The sequence below is a fragment of the Symphalangus syndactylus genome, chromosome 1, assembly GCF_028878055.3.
Source record: "Symphalangus syndactylus isolate Jambi chromosome 1, NHGRI_mSymSyn1-v2.1_pri, whole genome shotgun sequence".
NCBI lineage: Eukaryota > Metazoa > Chordata > Mammalia > Primates > Hylobatidae > Symphalangus > Symphalangus syndactylus.
The window spans coordinates 98,844,921-98,870,713 of NC_072423.2; the positions used below are offsets into that span (position 1 = coordinate 98,844,921).

Below are 25,793 nucleotides of genomic sequence, written 5' to 3' on the forward strand. Positions count from 1 at the left end.
AAAACTCATTTTATTAAAAATGTATCACCTTAACATTCTAGAGTTATTCATCTACAAGATAAATTTTACATAATACATTCTTAATCTAAACACAGACTGTTTTCTTTTTCAAATTGGGGTTCACACTCTGTATATTTGTTTGAATTTGCTTTTTTAAAAAAGTTTTTGTTTAACCATGTATACAAATTAAGGCATACTATACATATTAATGTACAGTTATTTGACATATATAGTAATGTAACTACCACCACAATCATGATATATTTAATTATCTAAAATATGACTGTGGGCCAGGTGCGGTGGCTCACGCCTGTAATCCTAGCACTTTGGGAGGCTGAGGTGGATGGGTCACCTGAGGTCAGGAGTTCGAAACCAGCCTGTCCAACATGGTGAAACCCAGTCTCTACAAAAAATACAAAAATTAGCCAGATGTGCCTGTAGTCCCAGCTACCCAGGAGGCTGAGGCAGGAGAATCTCTGGAACCCCAGGAGGCGGAGGCTGCAGTGAGCCGAGATCACACCACTGCACTCCAGCCTGGGCGACAGTGCAAGATTCAGTCTCAGAAAAAATGACTGTGAATGTCACCAAGTTTTCTGTGATTTGGAAGTGCAATAATTTAACCAATCTTGTTTTCTTGGCCATTTAGGTTGTTTACGATTTCCCCCTTACTGATTTTGCGATCTGGGGGAATGAAATAATAAATGAATTAAAATGAATGAGGGCCATGAGTGGTGGCTCATGCCTGTAATTCCAGCACTTTGGGAGGGCGAGGTGGGAGGACTGATTGAGCTCAGGAGTTTGAGACCATCCTGGGCAACATGATGAAACCTCTTTTCTACCAAAAATACAAAAAAGTTAGCGAGGCATGGTGGTCTGTGCTGGTAGTCCCAGCTACTTGTCAGGGAGCTGAGGTGAGATGATTGATTGGGCCTGGGAGGTAGAAGCTGCAGTAAACTGTGTTCGAACCGCTATATCCCAGCCTAGGTGACTAAATGAGACCCTGTCTCAAAAAAAAAAAAAAAAAAAGAGAAAAAGAACAAAGGAAGGGTGAGGGGAGGGAGGGAGAGAGAGAGGGGGAGGGAGGGAGAGAGAGAGAGGGAGGAAGGAAGGAAGGAAGGAAGGAAGGAAGGAAGGAAAAAGAAAGAAAAGAAAGAAATATAATGAAATTCAGAATTCTCATTTTCCTGGAGCTATACCAACTGGGTGTCTCCCTTCTCCGCTGGAAAAATCCCACATCATTCAAGACCCAGCTCAGATATTGCCTCCTCTATGAAGCCCCCATGATGCCAGCTGGAGAGCGGGTTCCTCCCTTCCCTGTGATTCCACAGCACCAAGTCACACACTGTTTATGGGACAGACATTGCAATAGTCTGTTTTTCTTCTCTCCTCCAGGCTGTGAACTCATACTAGAAGTGATGTCTTAGCTCTGCGTTCCCAAAACCTAAGCCACGCTTGGCTCATACATGCTGCACAAATGTTCATGAAATGAATGAACATTCTACCCTGCTGAACTAAATTTTGATCTTGAGCCGATTTCTTAGAAAACAGACACTTTATGAGCATGGTGCAAACATAAGTTGGCTGCATTAAGCAGGTACCGCTAAGGAGAGCTGGAAATTTGCTGGTTTCAGACAGTGGTTCAGGGGAACTTGGGAGTTGTGCAGAATTGCTGGCATGTGGAGAGGTACAGGGTACTTGCAGAACACCTATCTAAGCAATCAACTTTACAATTTTATTATTATTATTTTTTTTTTGAGACGGAGTCTCGCTCTGTGGCCCAGGCTGGAGTGCAGTGGCGCAATCTCGGCTCACTGCAAGCTCCGCCTCCCGGGTTCAAGCAATTCTCCTGCCTCAGCCTCTCCGAGTAGCTGGGACTACAGGCGCCCGCCACCACGCCCGGCTAATTTTTTTGTATTTTTAGTAGAGACGGGGTTTCACCGTGGTCTCAATCTCCTGACCTCGTGATCCGCCCACCTCAGCCTCCCAAAGTGCTGGGACTACAAGCGTGAGCCACCAGGCCCGGCCTACAATTTTATTATTTTTGAGACAGAGTCTCTCTTTGGCACCCAGGGTGGAATGCAGTGGCACAATCACAGCTCACTGCAGCCTCGACCTCTCAGGCTCAAGTGATCCTCCCATCTCAACCCTCCAAGTAGCTGGGACTACAGGTGTGGCCCACCTTGCTGGACTAATTTTTAATTTTTTGTATAGATCCGGGTCTCGATATATTGCCCAGGCTCATGCAATCCTCCCACGTTGGCCTCCCAGCGTGCTGGGATTACAGATGTGAGCCACTGCACCTGGCCAATTTTTTTTTTTTTTCCTGAGACAGGGCCTTGCTCTGTCTCCCAGCCTGGAGTGCAGTGGCATGATGTCCTCATTGCAACCTGCACCTCCCAGGTTCAAGCTATTCTTCCGCCTCAGCCTCCTGAGTAGCTGGGATTACAGATGCCCGCCACCACACTCAGCTAATTTTTGTATTTTTAGTAGGGATGGGGTTTCACCATGTTGGCCAGGCTGGTTTTGAACTCCTGACCTCAAGTGATCTGCCCACCTGGGTCTCCCAAAGTGCTGGGATTAGAGGCTTGAGCCACCGCACCTGGCCTCACCTGGCCATTTTTACACTTTTAAAATACCAAGAAACTAGGGGCAAAAAGTACATATTCATATTTATGTGTAGTCAGTCAATAAATATTTATTGAATGAACGAATAAATTAATGGAAGGTGTACTAGATCCTGGTATGCGAGAAAGTCAGTCGGAGGTAGTGCTTGTTCTTGGTGCCTCACAATGGAGAATCAAGGAATTCACCTTGCACGGCCTCATTTCTCCCTCTCCTAGGCCCTGTGCAGCCTCTTCTCAGACTTACTAGTTCTGAGGGGCTCCTGGCTGCCTCACACCAACAGCAGTGGCCAGTGGACACTGGCGATGGTGTCCTGACATTTTGGTTTGTGAAGAGTTTATGCTCCGAGTCAAATCCTGGGAGGAGTGGGGAGGGCATCCGCTTTAATTAATTAGAGGTGTCTCTATTCATCTCCGTATCTGCAACATCTAGCACAAGACTTGGCCCATAGTAGGTGTTTAAAAATGCTTGCTGAGGCTGGGCGCAGTGGCTCACGCCTGTAATCCCAACACTTTGGGAGGCTGAGGCGGGCAGACCACCTGAGGTCAGGAGTTCGAGACCAGCCTGACCAACATGGAGAAATCCCGTCTCTACTAAAAATACAAAATTATTTGGACTTGGTGGCGTGCGCCTGTAATCCCAGCTACACGGGAGGCTGAGGCAGGAGAATCACTTGAACCCGGAAGGCAGAGGTTGCAGTGAGCCGAGATGGCGCCATTGCACTCCAGCCTGTGTGACAAGAGTGAAACAACATCTGAAAAAAAAAAAAAACTTGCGGAAAGGATGAAATGACCAAGACTCGCGCAGTGCCGCCCGTCAGGCTCTCAACGAGTCGCTCTTCACATCTGATTCATGTCTTAAAGCAGCCTCGCAGGTAGGTCTGCATCATTTTCCCATCCTACATCGGAGGCGCTGAAGCCCAGGCGGGTTTCCCGAGTCGCCCGGGCCCACGCTGCAGAGTGAAAGCCACAGCGGCAAAGCCTGCACGCTGGACGCTGCGCCGGGGCGTCCCCAAGTGCGGCAGGCAGCGCTCCATAAGTGGGTCCTGGCGGGAACCGCGTCCATCTGAACCCAGATCAGGCCCAGGGAGACCCTGGGGGCGACGCGGCGGGCGGGGTCTGGGTCCTCGGCGGTGACTGAAGCCTCGGCTCGCTCTTCCGCAAGGTGCGAATCCAGCGCCTCCAGCTCGGGAGGGACCTGACGTGCCGGACGCGCCCGGCTCAGAACCCGAGGCGCGGCAGACACTCGGCAAAGGCCTCCGGCGTCCCTGCGGCCGTGGGAGGAGACTGGGGACGCCCGGAGCAAGACGCTGACCCGGCGAGCACCTGAGCGCCCACCTGTGTCTCATCCCGGAGGGCCCCCCCGACCCGGGCGGGGCCTGGGGGCGTGGCTTCCGTCTAGCTCAGCCAATCAGTACCCCGGAGCCGCCGCCCGCCCCCGCCTGAGGAGACACCGCTTGCGTACTCGGGCTGCGGTGCTCCTCGGACCCCGCCCCCGGGGCGGTGCTGACGCTCGCGCCGGCGCGCTCGACGTCGGGCACGTCGACGCCGGCGCCGCGCAGCCGGGCCCGCTCCTCCTCCGCTCCGCCAGTGTCCGGCCGCGGGCCGGCCTTAGTGACTGGGGCGGCGGGCCCTGGGGCCGCGGCGTGGGGCGGGCAGGCGGACGCCGGCCGCGGGCTGCTTTCGTCGGCTCCCAAGCTCGCCCGGAGCGAGCAGCCGCCCGCGAGCCGCCGCGGAGCCTCCTCGCCCGCTCCCGCCGGCGAGCAAGGTAAGGGAGCGGGACATTGAGGCAGGCTCGCGGCCCAGGCGTCACCGGCGGGTCCCGGTCTCCGCGGCGGCCACGCAGCCGATTAGATGTCTCCGCGGGGAAGGGTGCGCTCCGGGACGGGTGGAGGCGAGGCTGCGGCGCCGGGTCGTGCTGGGAGAGCTCCGGCGGGACCCCCGCGCCCCGAGGGACGGCTCCGGGGACTGCGCGCTGCCCCTCCCCGAGCCCCGCGCCCCGTGACCCGGGCGCTGGGGCGAGGGGCGGGGACCTGCGGCCGCTGAAAGCCCTGGCCCGAGCGGGCTCCGTTGTCAACGGTCCTCACCCCCTGGGGTTCGGGGCTCCCGCTGCACCTGATACAGGAGGGGAAGGAGTGCGGCTCGAGCAGGCTGGAGGTCACCATCCCCATCAGGTGTGCCGTCTGGGGCATCCCCCCTCAGGGGTCCACCGCGCCCCGAATACTGCCCGAAAGGCTCAGAAGGGACTTCCCCTTTCCCTCGCGGTGTCTTTATATCCCAGACACTTAATAGCCTCTCATAATCTCACCTTTCACTTTTCCCTCTTTCCTAGCCGCCCCCGGCTGTATCGACCTGCTATATTTCCATTGTGGATTTTTTTTTTTTTGGTTGTAAACTTACGTAAGTTAGGTTGACCAACCATTGCAGCCATTGGAAAACACTTCTACCGGTGTTTAACAAATCCAGTTCCTTTTAGTGCTCACCAAATCCAGCCCAAGAATTCAGGGAACCGTCAGTTCTTCCCGGGAGCTGACTGCACACATTCCTGCAAGATGCCTGATGGATTTTGTACTTGTCAGTTTTGCTGGTTGTATGCTCCTTCTGTGCTTTTCCTGAAAAATGATTGGATGACATGTGTTTTGACTTTCTCCCCACCCCCCACCCCCCACCCCCCCACCCCCCCACCCCCCCACCCCACTGGGAAGTAAAAAAAATAGGTAACAGAAGCACACTTGTTTTCAGCAAAAACAAGTACAGCTTTGCAAACAGACTACCCCAGGGTTTGCCCTTTTTTCTGAGGGTAGTCCTCTGGGATCTTGACCCCTTCCCTGGATTTTTGTCTGTGTTAATGTCTTCATGTGGTGTATTTCTGCACTTAATATTTGCCCTGTATATGTTTTCCCAGCTTATTTACACACAAAGCATAACAGATCTGAGGATAATGAGGCTGCCCATCTTTTTAGCTACATATACCTGTAAAGTTGCATATTTGTGGGAACTTGTGTTCTGCACTTAATGACTGTAGCCTGGGTCTTTCATTTCAAGATGATGTGCGAGGTGATGCCGACCATCAGCGAAGCAGAAGGCCCCCCTGGAGGAGGTGGAAGCCATGGTTCCGGCTCCCCTTCACAGCCAGATGCAGATTCACATTTTGAACAGTTGATGGTCTCCATGCTAGAAGAAAGGGACCGCCTTCTTGACACACTGAGAGAGACTCAAGAAACGCTGGCCTTAACCCAGGGGAAGTTACACGAGGTTGGTCATGAAAGAGATTCCTTGCAGAGACAGCTCAACACGGCACTTCCACAGGTATGAGTGCTTGTAACCGGAAACTCTATAGATTTTTTTCCACTAAATGTTTTTTTATTGGTGTCATCTTTTGTTAATGTTTCAGGTGAGTATTTTCCGTAACCATTTGTGAAATGATAGTTTCTGGTGTTTGTAAGTCAAATACAAAGTTCCTAGGGATTAAAGTTCTTAGGGAGAACAAATTGTTGTACTCTAAAGTCATGTGAAAATACCTCATTATTTTCATTCCTATCTTTGGGAACTGCCTAGGTTCAGGAAGTTCTCCAGAGTTTTTGAAAAAGGGCTCTGAAGCAAGCAATCTGTGTGGTGCCTCCGTTCTGTTGTCTTAAGCCTTTTCTGGCTAAACTTGTACTTCTCATGGATTGTCTCATGTATTTCTAATTTCCTAATGTAATTTAATAGACAAATAGGATTGATTTCACGGAAAAAATGTATTATTTTGATAGTCCACCTTTATCAGAACATCTAGGTTTTGTAAGTCACATTTGTTTTAGGGGATAGAAGACTCGAGATTGATTCCTTAGGAACTTTTTCCTTGGCAGACGAGAATTTTAAAGCTTAGGCCAGATGTGATTGGCTCATGCCTGTAATCCCAGCACTTTGGGAGGCTGAGGCAGGCGGATCACCTGAGGTCAGGAGTTTGAGACCAGCCTGGCCAACATGGCAAAACCCTGTCTCTATCAAAAATACAAAAATTCGCGGAGCGTGGTAGCGCGCATCTGTAGTCCCAGCTACTCAGAGGCTGAGGCATGAGAATCACTTGAACCCGGGAGGCGGGGGTTGCAGTGAGCCAAGATTGCACCACTGCTCTCCAGCCTGTCTCAAAAAAAAAAAAAAAAAGGATTTTTAAAGCTTAGAACAACTGAAATTGTTACTCTGAGTATATTACATTTGGACCAGTGTTTGAAAGACTTTGCTCATGGAGTTGAATGAGGATTTACTTAATGGTAGGTAAAGGGAGAAAGTGTAAAAACTAGAAGAGTGTAAGGTGAGTGGCACGGGGCATAGTGGGAGAGAAGTGGGTTATTTAGGTGTTTCAGAGCTGTCTAGGCGCCATGTTACTCGTCATTAAGTGCCTTTGGGGTGCATTCATGTAGACCCGCATAAGCGTACATTTATACTCGCATGATGGGTCTGCAGTGATAAATTAGTAAATGAATAATTACTACCCTTAATGTATTTCTTGGCTGTAGTCAGTTCTCCTGAAAGATTGATAAGCCAAACGTGGGTTTCCTTTTTAGCAACAATAATTTGACGTTAGCACTATATGTTCCTTTTTTGTTGGATTAGAGAATCATTAAGATTTTTCTCATTTCAATCTTATAAATTACCAAGTTTATTTAGGTTGAGTTTTATTACTACAATTTTAAAAGAAGTAGCCAATTTGTGTTTTACCAGGATTTTATTGTATTTGTAATTTAAGGTACATGTATTGAAGTGTATATCAAATACTAATGTACTTAATAAGGTAGGTTTTGGAAAGAATGGGCACACAAGACATGCCAGGGAAGTGACAGGAGTTTTGTAGAGTTAGTCTCAGGCTATGGAGGTGTCACACACACTGGTGACATGGTTGCTCAGTGACTTGTTTCTGGCACTGCTCAGTGTAGCAGCCTGGAAATGCCTGATTCAGTGGATAATGTGATGATGCCGACGGTTCACGCCACCACCTGAGCACCTGATTCCAGCCTTTCAAAAATGGAAACTATTAAATAAACTTGTTTTGGACCCTTCCCTTTCCTGGAATCTGGTTCATCTTTGGTGGCTGGTAGTGTGACCAGATAATGAGTCCAGGAAGTGCGTTTGTGCTCCTGGCACATTGTGGAGGCAAGTCAGAGTGTACTTAAAAATAGACATAACCATAGCATACAGCAGAAAAATTCACAAATCATAAGTATACATCTCAGTGGACTTTTCACAAAGTTAACACACTTGCATAACCACCACCCAGATCAAGAAATGGAACATTACCAGACTTCCTAGAAGTCCCCTTCTAACTATTCCCAGTAATTGTCCCCCAGAGCTAACCAAGATCTTGACCTTTCACCATTGATTACTTTTGCCTGTTCTTGACTTTGTTTAAGTGAAGTAAAATAATCTGTATGTTTTGCTTCTTCATTCTGTCATCAGCATCACGTTTGTGAGATGCAGCTATATTCTCATGCAGCCTGCTCATTCTCACCTGCTCTCTGGTCATCCAGTGCACGAACAGACAGAATTTATTCTTTCTACTGCTCACAGACATTTGGGGTTGTTTCCAGTTTTTACACATGCTCCCCTAATATTCTTGTTTGTTATTTGGTGCAGATGTGTATAAACTTCTTTTTTTTTTTTTTTTTTTTTTTTGAGATAGGGTCTCACTCTGTTGCCCAGGCTGGAGTGTAGTGGCATGATCTCCGCTCACTGTAGCCTCCACCTCCCAGGTTGAAGTGATTCTCCTGCCTCAGTGCCCCAAGTAATGGGAATACAGGCATGCATCACCACCCTCTGCTAATTTTTTATTTTTTGTAGAGGTGGGTTTTTACCGTGTTGCCCAGGCCGGAGGATATGTATACACTTCTGTTGGGTTTCTACAAAGGAGTGGAATGCAAATGATGGTGTGTGCATTTGTTCAGCCTCAGTAGATAGTGCCAGAAGTGGTGGTTGTGACAGTTTGTACTACCCCAGCAATGTATGAGAAGTCAATTGTTCCTATCCTCTTCAGCACTTGGTATTGTTGGGTCTTTTAATTTTAGCTGTTCTGGTGGCTATTAGCTGGTAGGTGGCACAGTATGGTCTGAATTTGCTGCTCCCTAATGGCCAGGAACATGCAGAGGTAAAGCATCTCTACCTGTGTTCACTGGCCACCTGGGTGTCTTTTGTGAAACGGTTATCTTTTGCCCATCTGTTGATTGGGTTGTCTATTTTGTTTCTTACTGATTTGAAGGAGTTTTCTGTATATTCTGAGTACATATGTGCATGACAGATTGTTTTTAGACTCTTGTGTTTGCCTTTTCACTCTCTCAGTGGTATCTTTTGATACAGAGAAGTTTTAAATTTTTAATGTAGCCCAGTTGATCAATCTTTTCAGTAATGTTTAATGCTCTTTGTGTCCTGTTTAAGAAATTTGCTAGGTCAAGTTCATCAAGATATTCTACATTGTCTTCTAAAAACTGTATTTTTTAATCTTCCATCCGAAATTGACTTTGTTTATGGTATGCGATGGGGCCAAGAGTCTCTCTTTTTTTTAATGGATATCTAGTTGACCTTGCATAATTTCTTAAAAGAGCATTCTTTCCCCAGTATACTACATGCAGTGTCATCTCAGTCCAGTGACTGTAAGTGTGTGGGTCTGTTTCTGGACTCTCTTCTGCTCCTTTGATCTTTTTGTCATCTTTGCACAAATAGCACAATGTCTAAATTCTCGTAGATATAGTCTGTCTTGAGATCTGGTAATTTAAGAAAAGGGTTCTCACTCGGTTGCCCAGACTAGTCTCGAACTCCTGCTCTCAAGTGATCCTCTCACCTTGGTCTCCCAAAGTGCTGGGATTACCATTGTGAGCCACCACACCTGGCCCTGTAGATATTCTTTATCAAAATGTAAAAATTCTCCTCTTCTTAGTTTGCCAAGAGTCTTTTAAAAACCATGAGTAGGTATTAAATTTCTTTTTTTTTTTTTTTGAGACGGAGTCTTTCTCTGTCCCCCAGGCTAGAGTGCAGTGGCGCGATCTCGGCTCACTGCAAGTTCCGCCTCCCGGGTTCACGCCATTCTCCTGCCTCAGCCTCCCGAGTAGCTGGGACTACAGGCGCCCGCCAACACGCCCGGCTAATTTTTTTGTATTTTTAGTAGAGACGGGGTTTCACCGTGTTAGCCAGGATGGTCTCGATCTCCTGACCTCGTGATCCGCCCGCCTCGGCCTCCGAAAGTGCTGGGATTACAGGCTTGAGCCACCGCGCCCGGCCTATTAAATTTCTTAACATGGACTTTCTGCATCTTTTGAGACAGTCATGTGATTTTTCTGTTACGTGGGAATTTAACTGTTTTTATTTGTTTATTTTTGAGATGGGGTCTTGCTCCATTACCTAGCCTGCAGTGCAGTGGCGCCATCATAGACTGCTGTAGCCTTGAACTCCTGGGCTAAAGTGATCTTCCCACCTCAGCCTCTCAAGTAGTTGGAATTATAGATTATAGATGCACGCCACTGCGCCTTGCTTTTTTTTTTTTTTTTTTAATTGCATATTGTTTGTAGCCTGGGGAAACAACCTCAGGAGCTCTTGAGAAAGAGCACCTCCCTTTTAAAAAAATTCACAATTGTAGAATAATTCCAACCTGATCTTGATGTATTCTCCTTTTACTGGATTATATTTGGTAAAATTTTGTTTAGGATTATTGCATTTATATTCACGAGAAAGATTGACTTGTAATTTCACTTTCCTTCAGTGCCCTTGTTGGGATTTGGTATCAAGGTTATGCTGGTTTCTTAAAACGAGGTGGAATGTATTCCTTTTCTACTCCCTAGAAGAGTTCCTACGAAATTTGTGTTTTCTTCCTTAAATGTTTGAAAGAATTCTTTGGCAAAACCAGCTTGTGTAGGGTTTTTAGAATTAATTTTATAGGTAGATGTAGGATTTTGAATATTTCTTCATGTGTCTATTTAGATAAAGCATTTTTCCCCACTAGAGATTTGTTCAGGCTACCCAGACTTTCCAATTTGTAAATTTAAAGTGGTTTATAATCCTTATCATCTGCAAGATCTGTAGTGATGTCCCCTTTTATTAATTCTTGATATCAATAATTCATATATTGTCTCTTAATCAGTCTTGTTGGGAGTTTGTCAATTTTGTAAGTTCTTTTAAGGGACCAACTTTTGGCTTTACATTTTTTTCTACTTACATTTGTTTTCTATTGCATTAATTTCTACTTTTTTTTTTTACTTTGTTTTTTTGTTTGAGATATATATATATATATATATATATTTTTTTTTTTTTTTTTTTTTTTTTTTTTTTTTAGGCAGAGTCTCATGTCTCATTGTGTCTCCCAGGGTGGAGTGCAGTGGCATGATCTCAGCTCACTGCAACCTCTGCCTCCCGGTTTCAAGCAATTCTCCTGCCTCAGCCCCCCAGTAGCTGGGATTACAGGCACGTGCCACCATGCCTAGCTAATTTTTGTATTTTTAATAGAGATGGGGTTTTGCCATGTTGGCTAGGTTGGTCTCGAACTCCTGGCCGCAAGTGATCCACCTGCCTCGGCCTCCCAGAGTGCTGGGATTAGAGATGTGAGCCATTGCACCTGGCCTTTTCTAGTTTCTTGAATAGATACTTGTTTTAACTTTTTTCTTTCTAATATGTGTATTTAAGTCTATACATTCCTCTCTAAACACACTTTTAGATGCATGTCACAAGTTTTGATATGTCAAATTTTCATTGTCTTTTATGTAAAAATATGTTGTAATTTTCACTGTGGTATCGTTTGTTATTCATACAACTTTTAGAAGTGTGTTTCTCAACTTCCCTGTGTTTGTGGGGCATTTTCTAGATACCCTTTTATTGATTTCTAGCTTAATTCTATTAAGATCCTAAATATATTCTGCATTATTTAAATCCTTCGAAATGTGTTGAACTTTCCTAATAGCCCAGCGTATACTCAGTTTTGTTAAATGTTTCCCAGGCACTTGAAAGTAATATATATTGATAGGAATGTAGTGTTCTCTGTATATCAATTATATCAATTGTTTTAGTCATGTAATTCAGATTCTAGTAGCCACATGAACAGATATAGTATACATTTTAAATTTAAGCCTGATTTATTACTTTTACTGCTTCCCAGACACTACTGTTTCCTTAGATACTTGAACTGGATTTAACTCCCTCCTACCGTGTTTGTGTCATTGTTTTATATAGTTCAGTTTAATTTATATTTATTTTTAAAAATAGAGACAGCGTCTTGCTGTATTGCCCCAGCTGATCTTCAACTCCTGGCCTCAGGTGATCCTCCCCCATTAGCCTCCCGAAACAATGGGATCCAGGCGTGAGCCACTACACACTTTTAGCTGCATCTTACAAGTTTATGTACTTTAATTTTAGATATACTTTTTGCAGTATCATAATTATTTTGTACAGTTAATGTTTATTTAGATTTATCCTCGTAGTTACCATTTTTGTTGCTCTTCATTCTTTATTGTTGTTTCATGTTTCTGCCGGGGATTATATTTCTTGTTTGTTTTTTTTCTTTTTTTCTTTTTTGAGACAGAGTCTTGCTCTGTTGCCCAGGCTGGAGTGCAGTGGCACGATCTCGGCTCACTGCAACCTCCATCTCCCGTGTTTGAGCGATTTTCTTGCCTCAGCCTTCTGAGTAGATGGGACTACAGGCATATGCCACCACATCCGGATAATTGTTGTATTTTTAGTAGAGACTGGGTTTCACCATGTTGCCCAGGCTGGTCTCAAGCTCCTGACCTCAAGTGATCTGCCTGCTTCAGCCTCCAAAGTACTGGGATTACAGATGTGAGCCACTGCGCCCAGCCTATATTTCTTTTCCCTGAAGAACTTTCTGTGGTATTTCTTTGAGTTCATATCTGTGGATAATGAATTGTCATTTTTGTTTGCCTGAAAATTTTCTATTTTGCCTTTAGTTTTTTTTTTGTTTGTTTTGTTTTGTTTTTTAAGATGGAGTCTTGCTCCGTCGCCAGTCTGGAGTGCAGTGATGTGATCTCGGCTCACTGCAACCTCTGCCTCCCGGGTTCAAGCAATTCTCCTGCCTCAGCCTCCTGAGTAGCTGGGACTACAAGCACGTGCCACCACGCCCAGCTAATTTTTGTATTTTTAGTAGAGAAGGGGTTTCACCATGTTGGCCAGGATGGTCTCAATCTCTTGACCTCATGATCTGCCCTTGTCAGCCTCCCAAAGTGCTGGGATTACAGGCATTAGCCACCATGACTGGCCTTTATTTATTTATTTATTTATTTATTTTTTTTCCATAAAGATGATGTTTCACAATGTTGCCCAGGCTGGGGTCAAACTCATTGGCTCAAGCAGCTGCCTGCCTCAGCCTCCCAAACTGCTGGGATTACAGGTGTGAGCCACCGTGCCCAACTTGCTTTCACTTTTGAAGAATGATTTTGCTGGGTATAGAATTCTGCGTTCGTGGTCATTTCCTTGCACCATTTTGTAGCAGCAAATTCATTGTTTTTTAGCTTGCTTCCTTTTTCTTGACAAGTCAGCTTTTGGTGTTACTGTTGTCCCATTTGAAGTAATACTTCTTTTTATTTTCCCCTCTGGTTGCTTTTTATTTTTATTTTTTGGAGAGGATATGACTTTTACTGAGTTTATCCACCAGAGTGGAAATAATGTTTGTGCATAACCGAATGTTTCTTACTATAACTCTCCATCACAATTAAAATCCAAACAGTTTTTGGAAAACAGTCAACTCAATCAAAACCCACTACTTCAGAATCAATAGCTTCTTTGAAGCCACAGTAACAAATATGGTTAAGACTTGAATGTAGAAATTTGTTGGTTGGAAAGCTTATTAAACTTCCAACTTGCTCAAGTAGAATTACAGAAAGGCAGAATTGTGTTTTTCACAGAGATATAGTTCACTGGAATCAGCAACACTGGACAACTGGTAGAGTGTTTAGGGTCCTGAGTTAATAAGGAATCCAGGCAGCCTTGAGGCAGTCTGCTGTTGTCCTTTCTTCCCAATTAGAGATTTGTGGATGTGTGGAATGACACCTTTACCAGCAATTGTAGACTTGATGACAGAACCCAATTCTTTATCTCCACGAATGGCAAGTTGCAAGTAATGAGGGATAATATGCTTTACTGTGAAGTCTTTTGATGCATTTCTTGCCAGTTCAGTTACCTCTGCGGTGAGGTACTCCAGGATGGCTGTGCTATTCACAGCGGCAGTCGCGCCCACACGTCCAGGACTGATTGTCCTAGATTTCAGGTGTCAGTGAATATGGCCCACCAGGAACTGCAAATTGGCTCTCTGTGAGTGGGAAGCTGGCTTTGTTGGCCTTCTGGAGTCCTTCCCAGCCTTACTGCCAGCCATTTTCAATTCTGCTGAAGCTCAAACAGGCAAGGCAGAGAAAGTACTAATCAGACACACAGCAAGATCTCACCAGCTACTCATTCCTTACACCAGGATTTGAAGCTGCCTCTGGTGGCTTGTAACATTTTCTTTGCTTTAGACATTAGCAAAACTTGATGTTTGTTGTATTGGTGGCCTGGTTCCTAATCAATTTTGGAAGTTTTGGCTCTTCTCTCTATAAATATTCCTATTTTCCACTCATCTTCACTCTGAGGGCCTCCATTTTTGTGTACATTCGGCGTTTTTTTTTTTTTTTTTTTTTTGAGATGGAGTTTCACTATTGTTGCCCAAGTTGGAGTGCAATGGTGCGATATACATTAGGCTTTTATCATGTCCTATGTATCTCTTGTGCTCCTTTCCGTATTTTCTAGACCTTGTCTGTGTATGTGTCTAGGTGTGTGTGTGTGTGTGTGTGTGTTTGTGTGTATATTTAGTTTTTAGAGACTGGGTCTCTCTGTTGCCCAGGGTGGTCTTGAACTCTTGGGCTCAAGCAGTCTTCCTGCCTTGGCCTCCTAAACTGTTGGGATTACAGGCGTGAGCCACCGTGTCCGGCCTGTGTGTGTGTGTGTGTGGGGGGGGGGTGTGTGTGTGTGTATTTTTGGGACAGGGTCTTGCTCTGTTGCCCAGGCTGTAGTGTAATGGTGCAGTCTCAGCTCACTGCAGCATCTGCCTTCTGGGCTCAAGCAATCCTCCCACCTCAGCTCCTGAGTAGCAGGGACTACAGGTGCGCACCACCACACCTGGCTAATTTCTGTATTTTCAGTGGAGATGGGGTTTTGCCATGTTGCACAGACTGGTCTCAAACTCCTGGGCTTAAGTGATCCACTTGTCTCAGTCTCCGAAAGTGTTGAGATTACAGGCATGAGCTAGCATGTGTGTATATATGTGTGTATGTATATATACATATATATAGATATAAATATTTAAGAGACAGGTGGCTGGGTGCAGTGGCTCACGCCTGTAATCCCAGCACTTTGGGAGGCCAAGGTGGGTGAATCACCTGAAGTCAAGAGTTCGAGACCAACCTGGCCAACATGGTGAAACCCTGTCTCTACTAGAAACACAAAAAATAGCCAGGCATGGTGGCACATGCCTATAATCCCAGCTACTTGGGAGGCTGAGGCAGGAGACTCGCTTGAACCTGGGAGACGGAGGTTGCAGTGAGCCAAGGTCACGCCATTGCCCTCCAGCCTGGGTGGCAAGAGTGAAACTCCATCTTGGGGGAAAAAAAAAGACAGGCACCCTGTTGTTGCCGAGGCTGCAGTGCAGTGGCGCACGTGATCACTGTTGACTGCAGCGTCAAACTCCAGGGCTCAAGCATCCTTCTGCCACAGCCTTCTGAGTAGCTGGGACTATAGGTATGTGCCACTGTGCCCAGCTAATTTTTAAATTTTTTGTAGAGGCAGGGTCTTGCTATTTTGCCCAAGCTGTTCTTAAACTCCTGACCTCAAGTGAGCCTCCCACCTCGACATGTCAAAGCACTGGGATTACAGGTGTGAGCTATTGTGCCCAAAATCTAAAGTCCAGATTTTTTTTACTGACCCATCTTCCACCTCACTCATCCTCTCTTCATTTGTGTCCAATCTGCTGTTTAGCCCATAGATTGAGTTCTTAATTTCTGTTATAATTTTCAATTCTAGAGTCTGCTTAATTCATTTTACTATGCTGGTTCTCTACTGAATTTTTTTCCTTTTGTCAAGTATATTTTTGAATAATTGACATTTGCATCTGATAACTCTATTATATGGGTCACCTCCGGATCCATTTCTGTTTTTCTTTTTTCTCTTGGTTCATTTGTTGATATGCCCGTGTTTGTTTTTTTAATTGAGTCAGACATTGTGTATGAAAAACTGTAGAAAGCGCTGGGTGATGCTGTCTTCCTTCAGAAAGTTTCCCTCTGTCATCTGGCACATGCCCAGAGGAGGGACAGATTGTCTCAGCTCAGTCAGGGCCTGAGTGACCGGAGGCCAGGATTCAGTCAGTAAGCCTCAGTTGAAGCTGCCTTCCCCCAACCTCCTGCTCCTGGTGTAACCATCCGGGGATTCCATCTGAAACCCTGGAGTGTTTCCCAGGGCCCCTCTTTCTTGGCGTGTCCTGGAGCCCAAGTTTTGTCTCCTTAACGCCATGAGACTACTGAAAGCCCAGCTTCTCGGCCAGGTTTGCAGAGTGTTGGGCTCATTTCCTGTGTCTCCCTTTTTCCTGGGATCTTGGCCCCTTAAGTCCTGGCTGACTGTCAGGCCTGTACTTCTTTTTGTCTTCCCAGACCCTTGGGGCTTTCTAGAGCTCTGTAGCCTCTACTTTCTGCTGAGTTTTCTTCCCAGTTTATCAGTGTACTGCCCCCAAATCCTTCCAAATTGTCAAATGCACTGACAGAAAGAGTGGGGGCTCCGAATAGTGGACTCACCTCAGTGGGCCTCTCTTTGGTTTGGAATGTTGGTCCCTTCAGTTGTGGCTGCCTTGGCATCTCTTTGATGCCTGCGGGCTTTCAAGTCATACTCACCTTTTCTAGTTTTTGGTGGGTTGCCGGGCTACAGGCCACCCCGCGTATCACTGAAACTGGAGCCGAAGCGGGCATGCTCTCTCTGTCTGCAGCATATGCGGAGGCTGGAGATACTGGTTATCATTACTTGATAGGGAGCATACAGAACCCACTCACCTTGCTTAGTCTACCTTGTCCAGTTTCTTTTTTTTTTCCAGTCTGCTTCTCATGACATTGTCCAGTTTCTAACCAGAATCCCCCATTTTCCCCTGCGCAGTCACTTAACCACTTAAAGACAGTAGAGCAAGTGGCCCGCGCAGCGGGAGACACAGCCCTTGGCCTCCAGTTCCCGTCTTGGCCACTGTGTGGGCTGTTCCACCCTGCTCTAGTCTCTACTCTTCCCCTTGCCCTGTGTCAGACTGAGGGAGGGTTTGTGATGACATATCTGGCAGTGGCAAAGAAGGAGGCTAGGGAGATAGGAGAGGTTGTGTGCGTGGTGTTTAGTTTTATTTTGGAAATGGGGTCTTGCTATGTTGCCCAGGCTGATCTTGAACTCCAAGGCTCAAGCAATCCTTCTGCCTTGGCTTCCTGAGTAGCTACCACTACAGGCATGAACCACTGTGCCCAGCTACCTAATGTTTATTCTATGACTTGATCCCTTGTGTGTTTTCTTTTTGAGTGCTGCTTTTTTTTTTTTTTTTTTTGAGATGGAGTCTTGCTCTGTCACCCAGGCTGGAGTGCAGTGGCATGATCTCGGCTCACTGCAAGCTCTGCCTCCTGGGTTCACGCCATTCTCCTGCCTCAGCCTCCCCAGTAGCTGGGACTACAGGCGCCCGCCACTACACCCAGCTAATTTTTGTTTTGTATTTTTAGTAGAGACAGGGTTTCGCCATGTTAGCCAGGATGGTCGCGATCTCCTGACCTTGTGATCCGTCGCCTGCCTTGGCCTCCCAAAGTACTGGGATTACAGGCGTGAGCCACTGTGCCTGGCTTTTTTGTTTGTTTTTTTTTTTTTTTTTTAGAAGGAATTTTGCTCGTCACCCAGGCTGGAGTGCAGTGGCGCGATCTCAGCTCACTGCAACCTCCACGTCCCAGGTTCAAGCGATTCTCTTGCCTCAGCCTCCTGAGTAGCTGGGACCATAGGCGTGCATCACTGTGCCCGGCTGATTTTTGTATTTTTAGTAGAGACGGGGTTTCACCACGTTGGTCATGCTAGTCTCGAACTTCTGACTTCAGGTGATCTGCCCGCCTCAGCCTCCCACAGTGCTGGGATTACAGGCATGAGCCATCATGCCCGACCGACCGACCGAGTGCTTTTTTTTTTTTTTTTTTTTTTAAACAAATATTGCTTTTGGGCTTCTCTCTAATTTCATTTTAAAGTTTCAGTTGCATTTTCAAATGGAGATTTTATTTTAAACTGGAGTGCAGTGATTTTTACAGTCTTTTTGAAAGCAACAAATGAGATTTTTAGAAGACCTCTTGCTTGAAGAACTCTTTTGTGTGAAACCTGGAAGAGAGACTATTCACCTTTCATTGCAGGTGAGGTCCCAAATTTTGCCAGTCTCTCTGCCAGTCTGCCAATCCCTGAGGCAGGGGGTACAAAACTCAGAAGACTCTGAGGACTGAGGAATGAGGTCTTCAAATCAGATCCAAACTTAGTGAAAAAGAAGTCTACCTGTGTCAGGGGTGTTTCCTGTCAAAGTGATGGGTGAGCTTCAGCTGGTTGCAGTGGAAGGTGTGCTGGATGGATTGAGGAGGCAAGAGGGTGCAAGACAGCTCATTTAGGAGGCAGTTCCTGCAATGTGGGCATGAAGTGTTACAGCCCAAACTAGGATGCTAGAATGTGAGGGCAGAGGGCGGTAGAAAAGAACAACCTGGCGGAACTGTGCGGGACTAGAGGATGAGAGCCGAGTGGCAGATGCCAGGGTCAAGCTTGTGGGGAGACAGGGGACGGGGGCGGGGGAGAGTAAAGAGGAGACGCTGGTGTTTGGCGATGTTGAGAGGTATTTGTGGTTGTCACAGCTAGGGCAGGGATGCTCCTAAACATTCTGCAGTGGAGCTCCCTCAACAAAGAATTATCTGGCCCCAAATGTTGGAAGTGTCTAGGTTTAGGTATAAAGAATCAGAAGCTTTTCTCAAGTATTGTTATTAGGTTGATGCAAAAGTACTTGCGGATTTTGCTTTACTTTTAATGGCAAAAACCGCAATTATTTTTGCTTCAACCTAATATGATGCAAAGTTGGCTACAACTGTAATTTGTTGAGAGCTGCAAACAAGGTACTTGCTAAGCTTAACTTAGTGAACAAAATTAGGAAGAATTGGAATAAAGTAAAACTAGCTAAATGACTCTTCCCTGAGGATAAATACTAATGACTACCCCTTCAGATGGTGCCCCCTCATCTGCTTTACTGACTGCTTTCTTAATAGTAGTTGGCAAAACACCTCTTAAAATACCGTGCTTGTTTTCATCGTCTTTGGTTTATGAAATAGTTGAATATATCCTTTCAGAATAATGTTTGGCCATTTACATCTCTCTTTTGCACACACCGAATTTGCCATCTTGTCTTTCTGTTTCTACACCTTTAATTGTCAGCAAGGAGACAGAGTCCTTCCTCCTATTTTGTTGAGCCCTGTGTGAATATTACCGTTCTAGGCTCCTGCAGTCAGTGGTAGAGACAGACAGGGTCTCTGCCTGCAGAAGACTTTCACAATATACCCATGCTCAAAGCAGGTGCAGGTTGCGAGACACATCCAGATGGTTCAAAAGAAATCCATGATCTCTATTGAGTGGGGTGGGCTGCCAGGCACACTGTGGTCTAGAAAGGTGAGGCTTTCGAGGGGATTGGCTTAGAGCTGAGGGATGAAGGTTAAGAGGAACCAGGTATGAGAGCTTTCTTGGCAGTGGGGCTACTTGAGCAAAGGCCAGAGCAAGGGAGAGCTTAGCATTTAGCTGAGTCAAAGCTGGGGTCTGTGGCCATGGTTACTTGGCCTGGAGGGAAGGGAAGAGTGAACACAGTAAGGTTGGCTAGGTAGGTTGGGATGGGATCAGACAGAGGTGAAGACTTGCTTGTTTTTGTTTTGTTTAAGTACCTTAGGGCTTCAGTACTTTGTGTGCATCGTGGCCTCAGGGGAGGGAATGACGTGATTTAGCTGCGTTGTTATTTATTTATTTTTATTTATTTATGTATTTCTTTATTTAAGATGGAGTCTCACACTGTTGCCCAAGCTGTAGTGCAGTGGTACGATCTCAGCTCACTGCAACCTCCGCCTCACAGGTTCAAGCGATTCTCCTGCCTCAGCCTCCCGAGTAGCTGGGATTACAGGCGCCTGCCACCATGCCCACCTAATCTTTAGTAGAGACGGGAGTTTCACCATGTTGCCCAGGCTGGTCTTGAACTCCTGACCTCAGGTGATCCTCCCTCCTCGGCCTCCCAAGTTTTTAAAAGATCATGCTATGTGTATAATGAGCTGGGGATGGAGGGAAGAATGGACCCAGGGTGGAAACCACTGGTTAGAGTAGAGCCACTTCGAGTGCATGGGTTTGGGCTGTAAAGTTAGTGCTGTGAGCAAAAATTAAAAACTCTTGCCGGGTGTGGTGGCTCACGCCTGTAATGGGAGGCCGAGAGGGGCAGATCACAAGACCAGCCTGGCCAACGTGGTGAAACCCTGTCTGTACTAAAAATAGAAAAATTAGCTGGGCGTGGTGGTGCACACCTGTAATCCCAGCTACTCGGGAGTCTGAGGCAGGAGAATCGCTTGAACCTGGGAGGCGGAGGTTGCAGTGAGCTGTGATCGCATCACGGCACTCCAGCCCGGGGGACAGAGCAAGACTCCGTCTCAAAAAAAAAAAAAAAAACCCCTCAACATCACCCATCCCATAAAGCACAGAACAGTGTGTACTTTTTAATTATCATATACATAAATGCATACTGTTTTAATGCAGTATACATAATGTTTATGTATATAGTGTATACATTAATGTATTCAGGTATTTTGAGTGCCTGTGTGTGCCATGCACTGTTCTAGGTGCTGAATATTCCATAGGTAAAAAGGGTTATTTAGCCCACATTTTTTTTCGTTGTATGAAGAGAAATGGAAAAAACCAAACTTAGGTAGTTCGGTTTGAGCAAGTTAAATACATGGATGATGTAATGTGCGAGCACTTTCCACTTTTCGTTTATGTTTGTGTAGGCAGAACTTAGGGAGGTGGTTTTCCTTGGGAGTTTCAGCTGCCCACTGTACTCCTGCACTCTTGACAACTGTGCCTCACAGATGTCTTACCTGACTGCCATGCTGTGTACTTTCATTTGGGTAGGCTTTGGGCTCCTTAAATTCAATATTGGCTCAAACCATCTTTCCCCCACATCCGTACCCCTTCCTGTGAACGGTAGTTTTCTACGTAGTCAGATGGCTATGTCTCTTCTGTTCTTTTGAGACGGAGTCTCGCCCTGTTGCCCAGGCTGGAGTACAATGGCACAATCTCAGCTCACTGCAATCGCTGCCTCCCGGGTTCAAGTGATTCTCCTCCCTCAGCATCCCAAGTAGCTGGGACTATAGGCACATGCCACCACGCCCTGCTAATATTTGTAGAGACAGGGCACCATGTTGGCCAGGCTGGTCTTGAACTCCTGACCTCTGATGATCTGCCCGCCTCGGCCTCCCAAAGTGCTGGGATTACAGGTGTGAGCCACTGCGCCCGGCCCTATCTCATTTCTGCGCTAACCTTATCCTTCTAGTCTCCAGGACCTGTGGGATGGACCTTTCCATCTCTTGGAGGTTACCCCCGAGGCCCACTGACTCTCAGACCTGAACCCTTTGTCTTCACTGGGTTGACTCCCATGGCCCCTGTTCTGGAGCTTCTCTCCAGTATCTTATCCCTTGTTGCAGCAAGATCTTTCTTTTCTTTTCTTTTCTTTTCTTTTCTTTTCTTTTCTTTTCTTTTCTCTCTCTCTCTTTCTTTCTTTCTTTCTTTCTTTCTTTCTTTCTTTCTTTCTTTCTTTCTTTCTTTCTCTTTCTCTTTCTCTTTCTCTTTCTCTTTCTCTTTCTCTCTCTCTCTCTCTTTCTCTCTTTCCTTTCTTTCCTTTCTTTCTTTCTAGACAGGGTCTCACTTTGTCACCCAGGTGGAGTGCAGTGGTGTGATCGGGCTCAAGCAATGCTCCTACCTCAGCCTTGTAAGAAGCTGGGACTACAGGTGTGTGCCACTATGGTTGGCTAATGTTTTTTTTGTGTGTGTATACACACATATATATATACACACATATATATATACACACATATACATATACTATATATACACATATACACACACACATATATACGTAATTGTTATTATTTTGTAGAGAAGGGGGTCTTGCTATGTTGCCTAGGCTGGTCTCGAACTCATGAACTCAAGTGATTCGCCCACCTCAGCCTCCCAGAGTGCTGGGATTACAGGCGTGAGCCACCACACCGGGACAGGATCTTTCTAAAACGCATATATAGCTGCCTTTCCTTTGCTCAGAACACTTCAGCTCTCTATTCCCCCTCGGGCTGAAGACTCCTGTGTCATCACATCCTGGCCCAGCCCCTCCCTGCTCTCCCAGTTGTGGATAGTTCCTCACTTGTAGACTCCTTTTTTTTGGTACAACTTTGTAAATAAGCCGTTGTCTGAGATTAGGCCTTTCTTTTTTTTTTTTTTGAGACAGAGTCTCGCTCTGTCGCCCAGGCTGGAGTGCAGTGGCGCGATCTCGGCTCACTGCAAGCTCCGCCTCCCGGGTTCGCGCCATTCTCCTGCCTCAGCCTCTCCGAGTAGCTGGGACTACAGGCGTCCGCCACCACGCCCGGCTAATTTTTTTTTTTTTGTATTTTTAGTAGAGACGGGGTTTCACCGTGGTCTCGATCTCCTGACCTCGTGATCTGCCCACCTCAGCCTCCCAAAGTGCTGGGATTACAAGCGTGAGCCACCGCGCCCGGCCGAGATTAGGCCTTTCTTATCTTCTACTTGCCAACTTCATTATAGCTACAACCGAGTACAACCCAGTAATTTGGTGCAGCTCTTTCAGCGATCCGGTTTTGCCCTATGTATACTGATCCTCAAAAATGCCTATATTCTGATGCAGTGGTTTGACTTCAGCTAAGTTTTTTTTTTTTTTTTTTTTAGTAGATACAGGAGTCTTTATGTTACCCAGGCTGGTCTCCAACTCCTGGTCTCAAGCAATCCTCCTGCCTCAGCCTCCCAAAGTGTTGAGATTACAGGCGTCAGCCACTACACCCGGCCTTTTTTTTTTTGTTTTTTTAAAAAATTTGTTTTTAGAGATGGGGTCTCACTCTGTTTCCTAGGCTGGAGCACAGTGACACAATCACAGCTCATTGTATCCTCAGCCTCCCTAGCTCAGGCAGTCCTCCCACTTCAGCCTGTTGAGCAGCTGGGACCACGTGCATGTACCGCCACACCTGGCTAATTTTTTGTTTTATTTTTGTAAAGATGAGGTCTCCCTGTGTGCTCCGGGCTGGTCTTGAACTCCTGGGCTGAAGTGATCCTCCTACTTGGCCTCCCAAAGTGCTGGGATTACATAATGATGTTGGCCCTAACAACTTGTATGGTTAGATTTTTAAATTCAGGCGTTTATAAGAGTTAAAGTCTAAGTGTGTGTAGGTCCCACTGCACTGGGGCTCAACATCTCTCACTTGCTCTCCAGCCATGCCTCATCTCACCTCTGCTTTTTCTTTTCTTTTTCTTTTTTTTTTTTTCGAGACGGAATCTTGCTGTGTCGCCCAGACTGGAGTGCAGTGGCACAATCTGGCTCACTGCAACCTCTGCCTCCCAGGTTCAAGCAGTTCTCTGCCTCAGCCTCCCAAGTAGCTAGGATTACAGGCGCCGCCACCATGCCCGGCTAATTTTCACATTTTTACTAGAGACAGGGTTTCACCATCTTGGCCAGTCTGGTCTTGAACACCTGACCTTGTGATCTGCCCGCCTTGCGCTCCCAAAGTGCTGGGATTACAGGCATGAGCCACCGCGCCTGGCCTCCCCTCTGCTTTTTGTATCCCTTCGAGGCTCACAATTCCCAGAGGTCTCCTTCTTGGTGATAGAAAGTGGGGCCACTGCCTGAGGTGTGATTGCAGACCTCTCCTTTGACTCTCTCTGTGCAATTACTTGTTCCCGGGAGACCTTCAACCTCATGGTTTTAGTGTCCATGGTGTTCTCTGCTCAAATCACTTCTTCCCTGGAAGTTGCAAAGGTGATTTTTCCAGCTCTCCGTCCGTGTACAGTGATGAACAGATATTCCTGTGTGAAGAAGAGTGTTCTCCTTTGTTCACTTTCTAGCTCTCTCAGTCACTGAGGACACTGCATATTAGAGTCAGCATCGTCATTACTCCTTGGATGCTCATATTGTCCCTTTCAGATTGGCTCCTGTGTCTTTTTGCCAAGACCCTATTAGTTCTTGAGTGCTTCATTGCTTTCTGGCACGGAAATTTGTCCCAGGCCTACTTTGTACTTTTCCTGCCTCAGATCTGAAATCATTCCTCTCAGGAGCCCTGATTCCCTTTAGTGGGAAGTGGCATTTAGAAATCAGCATTTGGGGCTGGGCGTGGCCATTGTCACGGAGGTAGCATCTGGTTTTTTTTTTTTTTTTTTTTTGAGACGGAGTCTTGCTCTGTCGCCCAGGCTGGGGTGCAGTGGTGCCATCTCAGCTCACTGCAAGCTCTGCCTCCCGGGTTCAAGCGATTCTCCTGCCTCACTCTCCCGTAGCTGGGATGACAGGCCCACACCACCACGCTGGGCTAATTTTTTTTTGTATTTTTAGTGTTGATGGGGTTTCACCATGTTGGCCAGACTAGTCTCGAACTCCTGAGCTCAGAACTCCACCTGTCTTGGCCTCCCAAAGTGCTGGGATTGCAGGCGTGAGCCCCCATGCCTGGCTGAAGGTAGCATCTTTTATGTCCTTTCATTGGACAGAGCTAGAAAAAAAGGTTCATTAAAAAAACCTCCAATTTCATACTGATTCTTTAAAATAGAAGTTTTTTCCCCTTATTTTATATTTACACAGCTTAAACTGATGATTTTGATTTCTAATAATATTAACATTGTTTTCCTTATCTATGATATTCATAAAATGGGTTCAGCATTTTATTACATTGTTCTTAACAATCAACCCTTCGAGTGAAGTTTAGGATTCCTTAGCAATTCTTTTGGCTTTAGAAATAAATACATCTTAAGAATATATAGTTAGAATAATGGGTTTAAAACAATTTGTTGTAACATAACCAAAGTAATTACCAATTTGATAAACAGGTTCATTTGTTCCTATTTATTCTTAATTTCAGAGTTTGCATTTTATAAGCTTTTTAACTAGCTGGGACTACAGGCATGCGCCACCACGCCCAGCTTTTTAAGTGTTGGGATTACAGGCGTGACTCACTGTGCCCAGCCAAGTTTATTCTTTTTCAAACCAGGTGTGGTGGCACACGCCTGTAGTCCAAGCTACTTGAGAGGCTGAGGTGGGAGGATAGCTTGAGACCAGGAGTTCGAGGCCAGCCTGGTTAACATAGCAAGACCCTGTCTCTCAAAAACACATTTTAAAAAAAGTTTATTATTTTTTTAGCCAGGTGCAGTGGCTCACGCTTGTAATCCCACACTTTGGGAGGCCGAGGCAGGTGGATCACTTGAGCCCAGGTGTTCAAGAGCAGCCTGGGCAACATGGCGAAACCCCGTCTCTACAAAAAATAAAAAAAATTAGCCAGGCTTGGTGGTGCACATCTGTGGTCCCAGCTACTCAGGAGGCTGAGGCACAAGAATCGCTTGAGCCTGGGAGATGGAGGTTGCAGTGATCCAAGATCATACCACTGCACTCCAGCCTGGGTGATAGAGCGAAACCTTGTGTAAAAAAAAAAAAAGTTTATTATTTTTCAAATACACAAAACATTTACATGGTTCAAAAGACCAGAACTGTGTAAAAACGTCAACTCAGAAGTCTTACACCTAGCCCTGTCGCGCCCACCTCCGATAGGTGGAGTGAGGATGTGTCTGGTTTATATGGAATAGTCCCGGTTTTTGCCTGTTATCCTGGAGCAGTTAGTGGTAGTGTTTTCTTTCACTCTCAGAAATGGAGCATAGCTAAGGCTTTGTTGGCGCCTGCTAATGCTAATTTAGAGATGTGGACAAAATGTTTCCACTTTGTGGATTTTTTTCCCCTGTAGCTAAAAGTAAGGGCTTGGCTGAATCCTGTAGACTTGGATTGAGGTTCTCTTGGCAGGGGAGGTCCAGCCATGGAGTGTTCATACTCTTTTCACAGAGTCTCATTCTTATTCGGAGGAGGAAATTTCATTTTAC

General features: G+C 46.0%; 2 protein-coding genes across 17 annotated transcripts in view; one reads left to right on the forward strand and one right to left on the reverse strand.

Annotated features, from left to right (window-relative positions):
* Positions 1 to 4,183: 4,183 nt before the first annotated feature.
* Positions 4,184 to 25,793, forward strand: part of PPFIA1 (PTPRF interacting protein alpha 1) — a 117,603-nt gene continuing 95,993 nt past the window's right edge. For 15 of the 16 annotated variants that reach the window (XM_063644644.1, XM_063644655.1, XM_055271214.2 and 12 more), the window contains exons 1-2: positions 4,184 to 4,389; positions 5,667 to 5,930. In XM_063644644.1, the coding sequence (XP_063500714.1) occupies positions 5,667 to 5,930 (264 nt within the window). In that variant the 5' untranslated portion in view covers positions 4,184 to 4,389. Of the gene's footprint in view, positions 4,390 to 4,639; positions 4,796 to 5,666; positions 5,931 to 25,793 lie in introns of those variants that run through there. The other variant, XM_055271203.2, reaches the window with a different exon arrangement.
* Positions 13,494 to 14,029, reverse strand: LOC129491263 (histone H2A.Z-like). The gene is made up of 2 exons (XM_055295311.2): positions 13,879 to 14,029; positions 13,494 to 13,770 (listed from the first exon to the last, which is right to left on the reverse strand). Exons 1-2 carry the CDS (start codon positions 13,960 to 13,962, stop codon positions 13,543 to 13,545), a joined length of 312 nt encoding a protein of 103 aa, XP_055151286.1. The 5' UTR covers positions 13,963 to 14,029; the 3' UTR covers positions 13,494 to 13,542.

What these genes read in the sequence shown, in the direction of transcription:
- LOC129491263 (XM_055295311.2), bottom strand. Translation starts at nt 13,962, where the DNA reads ATGGCTGGCAGTAAGGCTGGGAAGGACTCCAGAAGGCCAACAAAGCCA. An exon ending in GAGCCAATTTGCAGTTCCTG is followed by an intron (nt 13,771 to 13,878) that starts GTGGGCCATATT and finishes CTCACCGCAGAG; the next exon opens with GTAACTGAACTGGCAAGAAA.